Source organism: Mchenga conophoros, linkage group LG20 (assembly GCF_057382185.1).
Source record: "Mchenga conophoros isolate Kocher_MC1m ecotype Shallow Benthic linkage group LG20, M_conophoros_male_GT1.1, whole genome shotgun sequence".
In the NCBI taxonomy this organism is placed as follows: Eukaryota; Metazoa; Chordata; class Actinopteri; order Cichliformes; family Cichlidae; genus Mchenga; species Mchenga conophoros.
This window is the reverse complement of record NC_140545.1, coordinates 28,664,704-28,679,827: the sequence shown is the minus strand read 5'-3', so window position 1 is coordinate 28,679,827 and position 15,124 is coordinate 28,664,704. Positions and strand designations below refer to the sequence as shown.

The following is a 15,124-nucleotide window of genomic DNA, read 5'->3' as shown; positions in this document are numbered from 1 at the left end:
TCGTCATTCCGCTTTGCTCTCTGCTGTGGTAAGTACAGTACACTCAGTACTGCAGTGTTTTATTTTTATGATGGAAAAAATACATGTTTGACATTTAAACTCACATATCAAGTCCAACAGAGTTAAAAACAATTCAAAGAAGAAAGAAAGAAAAAAGAATAACCTTCGCTATCATTTATATACGTTTATTACGTTTTGCTGTTAGCAGCAGTGCTAACGCTAGCTTCAATGCTAATGCTAGCAACAATGCTAACGCTAGCTATAGTGCTAACACTAGCCTTAGCAGTTGTTAACTGACAAAAATAATATTCCTGTGATATTTCTTGCCGGTCAGTGAGACAAAAGTAAGAAATTAGCTTTATTATTGCCATTGTGGCTCAGTTTTAACAGTAAGAGTGCTAGCGCTAGCAGCATTGCTAGCGCTAGCAGCATTGCTAACGCTAGCTGCAATGCTAACGCTAGCTGCAATGCTAACGCTAGCTGCAATGCTAACACTAACTGAAGTGCTAATGCTAGCCGGAATGCTAGCGCTAGCAGCAATGCTAAGGCTAGTAACAGTCTAACAGTAGCCTTACATAAGTGGCAATACTTCAGTTAACTAGTTTGAATTGTAAAATGACTGCTGTATCAGTTGGTGTGCTATATTACTCTATAATTACCCTGCTGACTAGAAGTTCAGTGTATCATGTCGTGTGGGCTTTGTATTTCTGTTAGTCTGATAACACTGTACAGACAACTAACGTATTATTTCTCGTTTCTTTCAGGAACCTGACTGACACTGTGCTTTGCCTGGTAGGTGTGCACATACTGTAAGAGAAGTAGACCAAAATAAAAAAATTATATGACTAATATAAGCTGTAAAGTGATGGGTTCAAACTTTGTGCTAGACCTTTTAAACACAATTTTATAATAAATACACATAAGTGCAGCTTAACAATTGGGCTAAAATATTTTTTTCGTACATTTTTGTAGTCACACTACATGTGATTAATTAATGATTCACTCAATCATATTTGTATTTAAAAATATTATTGCTGAATTTAATTAAATATTTATTCTTTTAAAAAGTGCCCAATTATGCAACTTTTTGCACATGGCAGCCGACAACAGTTTAGCTTGAATATTTGTTTTGTCCTTTTGCAGTAGTCACATTTAGTTCATACAATTACCATGTGATATAATTTTAATAAAATTATTTTTTTTTCTTGTTTTTTGTTCAGAGTGTGTAGAAGAAGAAGAACAAGGACCAGATCTCCAGTCTTCTCTCTCACATCCCAACCCCCCAACCCCTCTATCCTCTGTCCTGCTCCACCTATTGTCTCTGCCTTCTTTCCATCTGTATTTCACTCTGTGGTTTGTGAGAAATTTTGCCAAACCAACAATCCTTTTGCGGTTTGATTTAAAGCCGTGTCTCTCCTGCTCTGTCTGTTCTCTCTGCTAAATTTTCTCTCTACCTGTTTTTCACTCTTGGCTTGCTGCTGAAAAACGCCAAGCCAACAAAGCAATAAAGAGTGCATATTTTGCCTCAACCTATGAACAAACTGAACAAACAAAGAAAAATCTGCGGTTTGATTTAAAGCCGTGTCTCTCCTGCTCTGTCTGTTCTCACTGCTAAATTTTCTCTCTACCTGTTTTTCACTCTTGGCTTGCTGCTGAAAAACGCCAAGCCATTAAAGCAATAAAGAGTGCATATATTGCCTCTACCTGAGAACAAACTGAACAAAGAAAACTAATTCACGGTTTGATTGTGATTTCCCAGCCGTGTCTCTCCTGCTCTGCCTGTTCTCTCTTCTAAATTTTCTCTCTACCTGTTTTTCACTCTTGGCTTGCTGCTGAAAAATGCCAAGCCAATAAAGAGAGTGCATAATATTCTCTCAACTGAAGAACAAACTGTCAAACGAAAGACAACTGTTTAAGACAAATAAAAACTGAAATATAAAAACAAAGACAACATCTCCTGGTGTGTGCCACTCTTATCTTGTGAACATATTTTCTAAAGACTAAGAAACACTTGCAGGTGTGTGAAAATGCCAAGGAAGCAGAAAAAGTCACAAGCTGCAAAACAACGCTGGAAAAAGTTTCATGAGTTTCACAAAGTACCAACATGTGAACAAGCTGAGTTTGATTTTCCTCAGAGCTCTGCAGAAGACAGTGTGTCTACAAAGACCAATTCTGACAGTGTCAAACAGGCAGGTCAACATGTTCCTGCACATGTACAACAGGTATCTTATGCTGATGCTGTAAAGAGTGGACTGCAGCATAAAGTTAATGAACAACATGAGGTGTCAAGTGCCCCACAGGTGGGTTATGCTGACTTTTTGAAAAGAGGCTGTCACAGTGATGTGGCAGGACCATCTCATGCAGAAAGAGTGAACCTTGAAAACCAGCTCTCTGTTATACATGTCTGTGCATCTCGCAGCCAGGCTCATCCTAAATATGGAGACTCCAGAAACAAGCAGTGCACATGTAACTCACTCACATTTCTTGCTTTCCTTCATGAGAATGAAAACATGACTACAGCTGACCTTAATCTGGTCTTGGATAAAGGTGATGTGATGTACAAAGAGGCCAAGAAAAGATTTCCTAAAAATATTCATTTGGCAACCGATGAGCTGCCAGACAAAGTTGATGCTCGCTGGTCTATGTATGATGTCGACATGACACAGCCTTCCCGGTATGGGACATTTGAAGAACCTCCAGAGGAAGCAGTAGATACCTTTCTCAGCTTAGAAGCAGGACTGAGCTGCCTGTTGTCAGATGTGCAGTATGCCTTATTGATTATGAGTGGATTGTGTATCGCAGTGTTCAGATCCACATCAGGCAAATATGGTTTCTTTGATCCACACTCCAGAACACCCAGTGGTCTTCCTCTATTACTACAGTCACGTAATCGTGGTACAGCTGTGATGCTGAAATTCACACTCCTCAGTGACATGATTAAGAGGATCCAAGATTCTTATGAAATGATGGAGATATCACCCTCTTGTAACTATGAACTGAAGCCTGTGCAGTTCTACAGTATGAGCACAGTCAACCTGAGTGATACTATCACAGACACAGTCTACAGACCAACAGCTGCCACTGCTGTGGCATCTACTCACTCTGATACAACTGTTGATGAAGCAAACTCCTCTACTCCAAGGAGAAACACAACGACTGATCTGACTGAGAACATCTTTTGTCAAATGTCCATTTGTACGCCACCGGTGAAACAAAAAGAAGTTCACGTGACTCAGTTCACATCATATGAAGATCAGAATGAACCTCCTAATATACCAACTGAAGAACTATGCAGTGAATTAAGTTTCCTTCCATCAAGTGATGCTTTTTCATGTCAATCAAATGCTGCCATAACAAATGTTGCTGCCTGTGACCTTTCTGATATAGTTTTACAAAAACTGAAAAAAGTTAATAAACAACAAAGGCACAAAATGAAAAGAAGATTAATGGCATCAGAGAAACCCAGAAATCAGAGAAAAGAAAACCAAAAAAGGAGAGAACAACAAAAGTATGCTTCAAATAAAGATTACAAAGAAAAGAAAAAATCTTGCGCAAGCGAGACATATAAAAACAATCCTGAAGTTAAACAAAAACAACAACAGTATATGAAAAGACGTTACTGTGAAAATGATGAATTCAGAAAGAAACAAAAACAATATGTTAAAAAACGTTTTTCTGAGAATGCTACAGTTAGAAAGAAACAACAACAATATATTAAAAGACGCTACTGTGAGAACGATGAATTCAGAAAGAAACAACAACAATATATTAAAAGACGCTACTGTGAGAACGATGAATTCAGAAAGAAACAACAACAATATATTAAAAGACGCTACTGTGAGAACGATGAATTCAGAAAGAAACAACAACAATATATTAAAAGACGCTACTGTGAGAACGATGAATTCAGAAAGAAACAACAACAATATATTAAAAGACGCTACTGTGACAATGCTGACTTTAGACAAAAACAAAAAAACTATATAACTAAAAGGTATCAAGAAAACCCTGAATTCAGAGAGAGACAGAGATCTCGAGTGACTCAGCGTTATGCACGTGACAATGCATTCAGAGTAAGACACAGACAACTAATGAAACAACTAATGCGAGACAGGTATCAAAGTAATCTTGCATTCAGGATTATGCACAACATGAGATGTGCAATGAAAATAAAAAGGAAATACAGATGGGTGAACAGACAAACCCAAGAGAGTGACAACAGTGTGATCAACGAGGCCATATCTGTGTTCAAATCACAAATCAAAGCTGGACCATCATACCCATGTACTGTATGCTTCAAGGCTTCATTTCCAAACCAAGTGCGACCCTGCACAAGGTCAAAGTATGTCAAAAACCCACATGTAGTTGCAACATGTTTGACAGGAAAGTTTGTTCATGTTTGTGATGAAAACTGCAGAAATGAGCAGTGCAAAGTGCCTGATGAGAGAAAGAGAGAGTGGATATGTCACACCTGCCACGATCATCTTAAAAATGGATCCATGCCAGCACTTGCTGTTGCCAATAAGTTGGATCTTGCTGATATTCCAGCTGAACTTTCTGATCTCAACATACTGGAGAGACATCTCATAGCCAAGTGCATACCATTTGCCAAGATCATTCCTCTTCCCAAAGGCAGACAAAGAGCAATTAGAGGAAATGTGGTCTGTGTCCCATCAGAGGTACAGGAAACTGTTGAAACACTACCTCGACTGAGAATTAATTCTCAGGTGATCAGAGTAAAATTGAAGAGACGCTTGTCTTACAAAGGTCATCAGCTGTTTCAGACTGTAAGCTGGTCTAAACTTGTGCAAGCACTGCATAAACTCAAGCAGATTCATCCACAGTATAAGGATGTGAGCATCAGAGATGATGCTGAGCTGTGTGATCCAACTCTTCCTGATGAAGATGATGAGGATGATGATGATGAAAACATGAATGAGGACGATTATGATGAGGCTGATTTAATGGAAATTGACAGCTGTGAGAAAAATGCACTGAGTGAAGCACAAAATATAAATGAACAGGACATTGACATGTTACCCTGTGATGGTGAACAATCGCATGAACAGATGAGAGATGATTCAGAGCAAGCAGATGGACTGACTAATGGTGGTTTTGCACTCGAGTCCTGTTTGCAGCCCCCTGATGTGGCTGAGGAGATATTATGTTTCAGTGAAGGAATCTACTCTGTTGCTCCTGCAGAGAGAAACAATCCAATAAGTTTTTTCAAAACACCTAAACTGGAGGCCATGGCCTTCCCTGTGCAGTTTCCTACAGGCCAAAACACACTTGATGAAAGAAGGCTGATCAAAGTATCCCCCAGTGGGTATTTCAAATCAAGACTTTTCTGCATTGATGATCGTTTTGCCAAAGACACAAACTATTTATTCTTTGCACAGTTTGTGACTGAAATACACTTGGCTACATCCAGCATGACAGTACAGTTAAGGAAGGCAAAGCCTCTGACCAGAGATGGTAGAAAAATAACCTCAGGCATGTTACAAGATAAACATGAGGTGGAGAAACTGGTGCGAAATAAAGATGCAGTGAGATTCATGCAGCCTCTGAGAGGAACCCCAGCCTATTGGGAGAAAACAACAAGAGATCTTTTTGCCATGATCAGACAGTTGGGAACTCCCACGTTCTTTTGCACATTTTCAGCTGCTGAAATGCGCTGGCCTGAAGTGATCGAGGCAATAACAAGGCAGCAAGGTGAACAAGTGAATTTTGAAGGACTCGACTGGTCAGCAAAGTGTGACATCCTGAGAAGCAATCCTGTCACAACAATGCGCATGTTTGACAAGAGAGTTGAAGCATTATTCAGAGATTTACTCTTATCTCCTGCAGAGCCACTTGGCAAAGTCATTGACTACTTTTACAGAGTTGAGTTTCAGCACAGAGGAAGCCCACACATACACTGCCTCCTGTGGGTAGAAGGTGCTCCTGTGTTTGAGGAGGATGATGAGCAAACTGTTCTTGATTTTATAAACAAATACATCACAGCTCAGCTGCCTGATCCACATAAACAACCTGAACTGTACAAAAAAGTAACAGAAGTGCAAAAACACAGTAAGAACCACACAAAGACGTGCTTTAGGAGTTTAAGCTCCGGGTGCCGTTTTGGTTTTCCCAAACCACCCTGCAATGAGACAATGATCACAAGACCCAGTGAGGATGATGCACTGGAAGTAGAAACGGCAAAGAACAAGCTCAGACCACTGAACCAGCTGCTGAATGAACCTGAAACTGCTTCCATGAGTTTAGAGCAGCTCTTGGAAAGATGCAAGTTGACACATGCAGAATATGAGAGATACCTGAATAAAATGAACATGAGGAGTACGATCATACTAAAGCGTGATCCAAAAGACTCTTGGATAAACGGCTATAATCCACATCTGCTTGAAGCCTGGAACAGTAATATCGACATAAGCTTTGTTTTAGATGCTTTTGGTGCTGCAAATTATTTAATGAAATATATATCAAAAAAAGAGGGCGGGCTATCTGAGTACCTGAAAACTGTCATTGAGAACTCCCATAAGGACAGTGTAAATGAGTGCGATGAAATGAGAGCCGTCATGCAGGCATATTCAAAGAAGCGAGAGATCAGTGCACAGGAGTGTGTTGCTCGTGCATGTGGTCTTCACATGAAGCAATGCTCACGTGCTGTAATATTCATTCCAACTGATGATAATCCTGTGAAAATGAGTCGTCCCCTGTCAGTTCTGGACAACACAACACCTGAGTCTTCCAATGTTTGGATGACATCTTTGAATGACAAATACAAAGCCAGACCTGAAACACCAGAGTATGAGGAGATGTGCATGGCAGACTTTGCTGCTACTTGCAGGATTGTCTATGGCCAACAGAAAAAAGGTAAAGATGTTTTGCCCCTTCTCAATGAGATGGGGTTTGTGCAAAGGCGCAAAAACAATAAGCCTGCTATCATCAGATTTCACCGCTGCTCACAAGAAAAACATCCAGAGCAATATTACGGAAGACTGCTTAAACTGTACCTTCCTCATCGTTCAGACCACGAACTGAAAACACCATCGTTGCCAACCTATCAGGCTTTCTATGGTGCTGGCTGTGTACAGCTACCAGGTACTGACCATCTTGAGTACGTGCAACACATTGTCAAAAGAAACAGAGAAAAATATGAGAAAAACAGTGAGGAGATCGAGAGCGCTGTTGAGGAATATGAGCAGAACAGAGGTGTGACTGACGAATGGTGTAATCTGGCACCTGAATCAGATCTCGTAAGGTTGCCACTTGTCGAACAAGAAAGAGAGCGAGACAATGAAAATGAACAGGAAGATGTGCCCGACTACAGCCGTCAGGCTGATGCTTCAACAGAAGTCAGAGCCATCAGGGAACCCCCTGCTATTGATCCCACATTGTTACGTCAGATGTTTCAGAATCTGAACAAGAAGCAAGCCTGCATATTTTATGCAGTTAGAGACTGGTGCATTAAAAGAGTCTGTGCTCTAAATCCAGAGCAGTTTTTCTTTTATATTAATGGTGGTGCTGGAACAGGAAAATCACATCTTATCAAATGCATCTACTCAGAAGCATCTAAGATACTGAGCAAAGTGCCCAGATATGCAGACGACGTTGACATATCAAAACCCACCGTCCTGTTAACTGCTTTCACTGGGACTGCAGCTTTTAACATTTCTGGAACAACACTGCATTCTCTTCTCAAGCTGCCTAGAAGCTTAAAACCTCCCATTCAGGGACTTGGCAATCAGCTGGATGAAGTCAGATCAGAACTTTTGAATGCTGAAATAATCGTCATTGACGAAGTGTCTATGGTGTCAAGACATCTGTTTGCATATGTAGATGCAAGACTCAAACAGATCAAAGGGACTCGGAGACCCTTTGGAGGCATGTCAGTCATTGCTGTCGGAGACTTCTATCAGCTACCCCCAGTGCGACAGTCTAAACCTCTCTGTGTGCACGACCCGTCTGAGATCGACCTGTGGCGGGAGCATTTTCAGATGATCACTCTGACTGAGATTATGCGTCAGAAAGATGATGTTGTCTTTGCTGAGATGCTGAACAGAATTCGTGTAAAAGGAAAGTTGGATGAGCTTTGCGAAGCAGATAGAAATTTGTTGTTACAGGCCATAACTGAACCAGCCCATTGTCCGACTGATGCATTGCACATTTTTGCAACTAATAAAGAAGTGGATGCACACAACTCTTCAACACTGGCTCTGCTCCACACTCATATCATTGACATCCATGCAGATGATTATAGAAAAGATCCTAGAACTGGCAGAATGGCACTTCAAGACAGACCATTGAAAGGAGGTAAAAACGAGTTACCAGACACACTGAAAGTTGCAGAAGGAGCTCGTGTCATGCTCACCAGAAACATTGACATACAAAATGGTTTGGTTAATGGAGCTTTTGGAATACTACTTAGAGTAGTTTACTCTGAAAATGACCAACACATCATCAAGCTTGGACTTAAAATGGATAATGAGACATCTGGAAAGAATAACCGCACACCAGCAGACGATATGGTGTACATTGAGAGAGCAGAGGAGAATCTGAAGCAGAAAGGAGTGGTACGAAGACAGTTCCCAGTGAAGCTGGCCTTTGCATGTACAATACATAAGGTACAGGGTATGACAACTACATCAGCTGTTGTCTCTCTTAAGAGCATTTTTGAGCCCGGCATGGCCTACGTAGCTGTCAGTAGAGTGACGTCTCTCAGTGGACTGTATCTTCTTGATATGGAGGAGAAAAAAATATTCACCAACCCAGAAATCACTGCAGCGCTTGAGAACATGAGACAAGCCAACCTTGATGACATGATGCCTCTTCTACACGTGAGGCAAACACTGAGCAGGTCAGAGGTTTTCACCATTGTTCATCATAATACAGAGGGACTGCCAGCTCACATTAATGACATCAAAAGTCACCATGAATTGTGTCTAGCAGATGTTTTGTGCCTAACAGAAACACACCTGCGGGGCTCTTTTGTCGCAGAGAGTCTCCACTTGGAAAATTACAATTTGTTCAAACGCAACAGACACCTGTCCTACACAAACTTTCCCCAGATGGCAAACAGAAGTGGTGGTGGAGTTGCTGTTTATGTGAAAAGTGACATTCAAGTGCATGAAAAACAGTACATCCATAATGTAACTGACCTTGAATTTCTGGCTTTAAAGGTTGAAGCACCAGTCAGTGCTCTGATTGCAGTTGTATACAGACCTCCAGACTACACTCTGAGGCCATTCCTGAAAAACCTGGTAAGCCTATTAGACTCATTGGAGATCATGGACTGTCATCCCATCATAGTTTGTGGTGATTTTAATGAGAATGTTTTATCCAGTGCAAACAAACTAATCCTGGAGCTGTTTGAGTCTAGGGGATACGCACAGGTCATCACTGCCCCTACCACAGAGAAGAACACACTGCTTGACCTAATTTTCATTTCTCAGTCAGATCGATGTCTCCATTCTGGAGTCATGAAGACATACCATAGTTACCATGACCCAGTATACTGTGTATTGTCCTGTGATGATTCATGATCTAGATCTTTGAATACAGTAAGTAATATCTATATTTTTGAATGACTTAAGAAAGTAGAGCGATATTTAAAAGTTGACGCCCTGCATTGCAGTATAATGTTTGAATTGTTTACATAAAATACAATTACATGAATTAAGTAATGATATCAGTAAAAGATGACAATTTTATTTATTACAGAAAATCTAAAATTCACTAACAGTAACCTATAAATGTCAGAAAAATCAAATATAGCAGTTTGAAACGAACAGTGTAGGCATATCCTCTCTGCAGCCAGGCTTCAACATCCTGCCAGGCTGCCCCAGTCTCACTGTGGCTGGGAGGGAGGGAGGGTGGACCAGAGGATTGCCTACACAACACATAAATGTTCAACAGCTTCTTCATTGTTTCTGAGAGAACAATAATGACTAAAGGTTGCTTTTTAAAAAAACAAACAAACAAACAAACAAACCTAATTACAGCAATAATGACAGTTAAGCCACTTTATGTGTGCCTCTATTTTGAAATAATATTTACAAAAATATTATTATTTTGGTTTGTTATAAACTTTAAACTTTTTCAAAAGTACACAATTATATTTTTGGACAAATTTTTCTATGAAACATAAATTTTTATGAGCTTTTATCATGTTTCTGGCCAGTGCAATCATCAGGGTGGGTCTGGGTTGATAACTGCACATTTCTGGCCAGAAATGTTTCAGCAGTGTTACATATGTAGTGCATATGTTACACTTGCTTTCTGTTACCAGCTGATACCCTACATTTGTATAGACATTTGATGGTGTGAGGTTGGGGAGTTGAGTGGGAGGGGGGGGGGGGGGGAGGGTACGGTGGGAGTCGAGGGGGGGGGGGTTTCCTTTCCTGTTAGGTTTCCTTTGTTTTTCTTTTTTTTTCTTTTTAAGAGAGACACAGTCCTCCTGTGTCTTCTCCAAGCTTCACATGTAAAATCCAACAATGTGAAGCACATAGCAGCCAGAAACTGTAATGCCACAGATCAGAGAAACTTCATCATCACCATCTTCATCGCCATACGATCAGAGCGTGAGACTTCACATCTGGAGCACAGGAGAGATTCTGTGATAAGTCTTCCTTCTAGCTTGTCCCACAAGCAGTCGGTGAGATTTACTAACAACAAAAAGGGTTAATGACATTATTTCCATGAAAACATGTATTCATTCTTTGTGAAGTGTTTAAATTGTGTTTTCACTTGACCTTAGGAGTGTTAGAGTGTATTGTAATGTCTGTACTCAGGTGTTTCCCTCTGTGATCCATCCCCTTCAGAGCCGAGACACTCAGGACTGAACAGACTGCACAGTTTCTGTGACTGAGCCTCCAAAACACCTTCTTTGAAACCACTCATGATAGAAGGGCTTCATATTTGCAGCAGCACTACTACAGGTATTCAGTTTATTACAGGATGTGTTTGTTTCTTAGGACCAGCTCTGAGTGCACACTACCTAATATATACACCTTTCTGTTTATTACAAACCAACTACTCTGGATCATACGGCCAGTTGGCAGGAATGTTGCTGCAGGAAAACATCCCTGGAGATCACCATCATTGTCAGACTGACTGTGCCTCCTCTGTGCAGTGTCAAGATCCTCCCTAAATGAGTGTGTAAGTTAACATTTTCATTATTTTATTCCCTTTGACAAGACAAGTATCACTGATATTTACATTTACAACTACATATTCCTGTTTTCTGCTCTTCTTTTAAAGTCCTCAGCTATCCTGCTTCTGTGCTGCTTGCCACACATCAAACACTGGCCGGATGACAGGGAGGATCCACTCTGAAGTCACTGGACATGATGAGGATCATATGGGACTTCATAGTTTCACAGAAACGTTGTGCTCTGTGATTACAGGTTTTAAATGGACATAATGACTGCCTCTCTCTGATCAACAGGCTAAAGGATTGTTGTCATTGTTAGTGCTCTGTACAATGTATGCTTATTTAGTATTTCATCACAGAGCAAACCTTTTTTTCTTTAACATATTTTTATTTTTTTATTTGTGGGGATAGGTTAATTGATTAATCCAAATTGTCACTAGGTGTGAATGTGCGAGTGAATGTGAGTGTGAATGGTTGTCTGTCCCTGTGTGTTGGCCCTGTGACAGACTGGCGACCTGTCCAGGGTGTACCCTGCCTTTCGCCCTATGACAGCTGGGATAGGCTCCAGCGCCCCCCGCGACCCTGGAAAGGATAAGCGGAAGCGAATGGATGGATGGATGGATATTTTTATTTTGTTCTAATGTTGAATTAACTGTGGGGATTTTTTTTAAGTGGGCACTCGGGATGTCATATGACCAGAAATGTGGTAACTGGAATTCAACAGTATGGAAGAAAAAATCTGCTAAGAACAAAACACACACAAAACCCCCCAAGAAAATTCAAATTCATTCCATGTAATCCAATCTAAAACATTTTAAACTGCTGAACAGCAACACAAACAGCGTTAAAAAACAGTGTTAACAGAATGATTATGATGATTTTGTACCAAAGTTTCAGGTCACATGGCACACCTAGTGTGTAGTGTGGGGTATCAGCTGGTAAGTATAGGTTTTTTTTTTTCATATTTGTGTCCTTAGAGTTCAGATAGATAAAGCCTTGTGTATAATAATTAGTCATAATCACAACTCAAAGTCAGGGACTAACTAATTTTGGGACTTTGTGTCTGAGCCCAGGTTAAAACAATGTGTAAAAAAGCATTTAGTGGCATGGCTGAACAATGCTGTATTGATACTTATTTATCCATGTTCACAAAAAGGACTAATGTGTTTATTTGATTATTTGCATGTGTTAAACTGTGTCACCACCTTACGCTTTCATTTGACTTTACTCAAAAATCTCTATACAGTTCTCTTTTACCACTGTGTGGACTCTGTTTACATTAAAACATAAAGAAGAATGAGTAATAAAAAGATGTGTAGACAGATTAAGTAGGACGATAGAAACAGCTGTTCAGCCATGTTCTAAGAAACCAACACAATTTAAAGGTTCAGGATTGTGGTTTTAAAAGTTGAATTTTCATGTATTTCATATCTTGCTTATTATTTTTTATTTAGTTATTTAATTTAGTTTTTTTTATTTATTCTACTAGTCCTTTTCAGAAAGAAGCTGTAAAATATGACTTAAGATTTTTATGTTATTTTCTATGACATACAAAATAAATTGATGTATGTAATACTATTAAACATGATATACACATGTGTATATGTCTGAAAAACATTATGCTGTATATTAAAGTTTGTATTTTCTCCAGAATTTTTGTTCAACTCTAAATTTTCTTTTGTCATTACTCATCTTTTTATTATTTACATTTTAAACATGTTTAGCTTTTTTCCAACTTCTTCTGTGTGAACATCAGCTTTCAAAAGTTCTGCACTTTTGTTTTCAGGTGAAAATTTCTGTATTTTCCAGCTCATTCGGAATTTTTAACTTAACATTCAGCAATTAATTCATTTCAGTGCATACATTCAGATTCAAGCATTCACACTGCAGTTTCTTCAGAAAATGCACTTTCTAGTTATTATTATTATATTTTATTCTGTATTCCGTACGTTTTTTGTAATCCTATAACTTCAAAACCGTTCAACTTAGAAAAACCATTCAAACACCGTTAGATTCCTATTCTTTTGGACAACACTGCTTCTATTTTTCATATTTTTAACATTTATATTTTTAATTTTATTCAACTTTATTCAACAAAAATTTATAATGTATTTCAATGGGGAGACCCTTCAAATCCTCATTCAACTTACTCATTTTTAAACTCTTACTACTTCCACATACATTGACATAGAGCCACCATTCAAACTTTAAAACGAAGACAAGACATTCAACTATTCAACTTGTATTTATCTTTTCAATATCTATTATACTTTTTCTTCAGTTCCAGTTTAAGTTTCATGATGTTTTTTCACCCGTTTCAGAGTTTATAATGGGTGTGTATGGGACGGAATGTTGGGGCTAGAGTGAGACAGCTCAACTGCTAGAGTGAGAGGAGCAAAAAAATTAATCTTAAAATCTTTTTTAAAACTGCTGCTGTGTCCACAGCGTTTGCTCTACAGGTATGATTTTACCCTCAAAACGTAGCCATGGCTGTCCTCTTTCATCCAATGTGTTTACTATTGTACTAGGTGTTATGGTTCTTTCATAAATGTCACCAATGCACAGCCTCCTCCCTCCAACTCTTCCATAGACTCTAATGTTAAAATGGCTCAGAAGGTTCGTTTGAAAATCAGAAGAGCATGGTGTCTTTCCACTGTCACCACGTCCATATAATAAACTCCACAGGCATGAAAACTGAGAATTCGGTAGACTAGAAGCTGCTGTCGCTCACGGTGAAAGAATTTTGTCAATACGACTTGTACTTTTAATTTGGGAACGATTTGTTTCGGCCTGACTTTTCTGTTCATTTTAAGCAGCAAAAGTGAGGCGCATGTCTGTGTCATGTGTATGGAGCCATTGGGTGCAGTCACTATAGCAACCAGGCTCACACCTGCCTGCTTAACGAGCTCTGCCTGCCACTGTACCAAGATTCATCTTAAACACTTCTCTTTCAACTGCTGCTGTGTCCACAGTGTTACAGCCATCATTTTACCCTCAAAACGTCGCCATCGTTGTTCTTTTTCCAACATCTTGTCTTTCAAAGCTCAGAGATGTAAACTTTTTAAACGGTGTGGATCAAAGTGGAGGGATCACATTTGAGTCATTCAGTGATTCAAAGAATATGAGCTTTTAATATTCTTTCAGATGTTTTCTGACTCTAAATTTTCTTTTCTCATTTCTTAGGGTTTTCTAATTTACATTTAAAACATTTTCAGTTTTTTTCCCAACTCCTTCTTCTGTGTAACCTTCAGCTTTTAGCAGTTCAGCACCTTTGTTTTCAGGTTAAATTCGGGGTTTTTTTTGGTTTTTTTTAATCTCATTCAATATTTTTAACTCAAAATTCAGCAATTAATTCATTTCAGTGCATACATTCAGATTCAAGCATTCACACTGCAGTTTCTTCAGAAAATGCACTTTCTAGTCTTTATTATTATTAGTGTGAATGCTTGAAAAGCATTCACAGTATTGTTCTTCTAATCTTTATTATTATATTTTATTCTGTATTCCGTACGTTTTTTGAAAGCCTACTCCTTCAAAACCGTTCAACTTAGAAAAACCATTCAAACATCGTTAGATTCCTATTATTTTGGACAACATTGCTTCTATTTTTCTCATTTTTAACATTTATATTTTTAATTTTATTCAACTTTATTCAACAAAAATTTCCCATGTATTTCAATGGGGAGACCCTTCAAATTCTCATTCAACTTACTCATTTTTAAACTCTTACTACTTCAACATACGTTCACATAGAGCCACCATTCAAACTTTAAAACGAAGACAAGACATTCAACTATTCAACTTGTATTTATCTTTTCAATATCTATTATACTTTTTCTTCAGTTCCAGTTTAAGTTTCATGATGTTTTTTCACCCGTTTCAGAGTTTATAATGGGTGTGTATGGGACGGAATGTTGGGGCTAGAGTGAGGCAGCTCAACTGCTAGAGTGAGAGGAGCAAAAAAATTAATCT

The 15,124-nt window shown here is 39.0% G+C and overlaps 1 protein-coding gene across 1 annotated transcript; it reads left to right on the top strand.

Annotated features, from left to right (window-relative positions):
* The first annotated feature begins 350 nt into the window (after positions 1 to 350).
* On the top strand, positions 351 to 11,626 carry LOC146551028 (uncharacterized). Its single transcript, XM_085259183.1, has 5 exons — positions 351 to 792; positions 1,221 to 9,260; positions 10,821 to 10,937; positions 11,054 to 11,157; positions 11,260 to 11,626. The coding sequence occupies exons 2-3, from the start codon at positions 2,028 to 2,030 to the stop codon at positions 10,839 to 10,841; spliced, it is 7,254 nt and encodes a 2,417-aa protein (XP_085115309.1). The 5' UTR covers positions 351 to 792; positions 1,221 to 2,027; the 3' UTR covers positions 10,842 to 10,937; positions 11,054 to 11,157; positions 11,260 to 11,626.
* Positions 11,627 to 15,124: the final 3,498 nt, after the last annotated feature.

Coding starts and splice junctions, on each gene's coding strand:
- LOC146551028 (XM_085259183.1), top strand. CDS start 2,028: ATGCCAAGGAAGCAGAAAAAGTCACAAGCTGCAAAACAACGCTGGAAA. Junction 9,261..10,820: donor GGCCATTCCTGAAAAACCTG/GTAAGCCTATTA, acceptor CATCCCCTTCAG/AGCCGAGACACTCAGGACTG.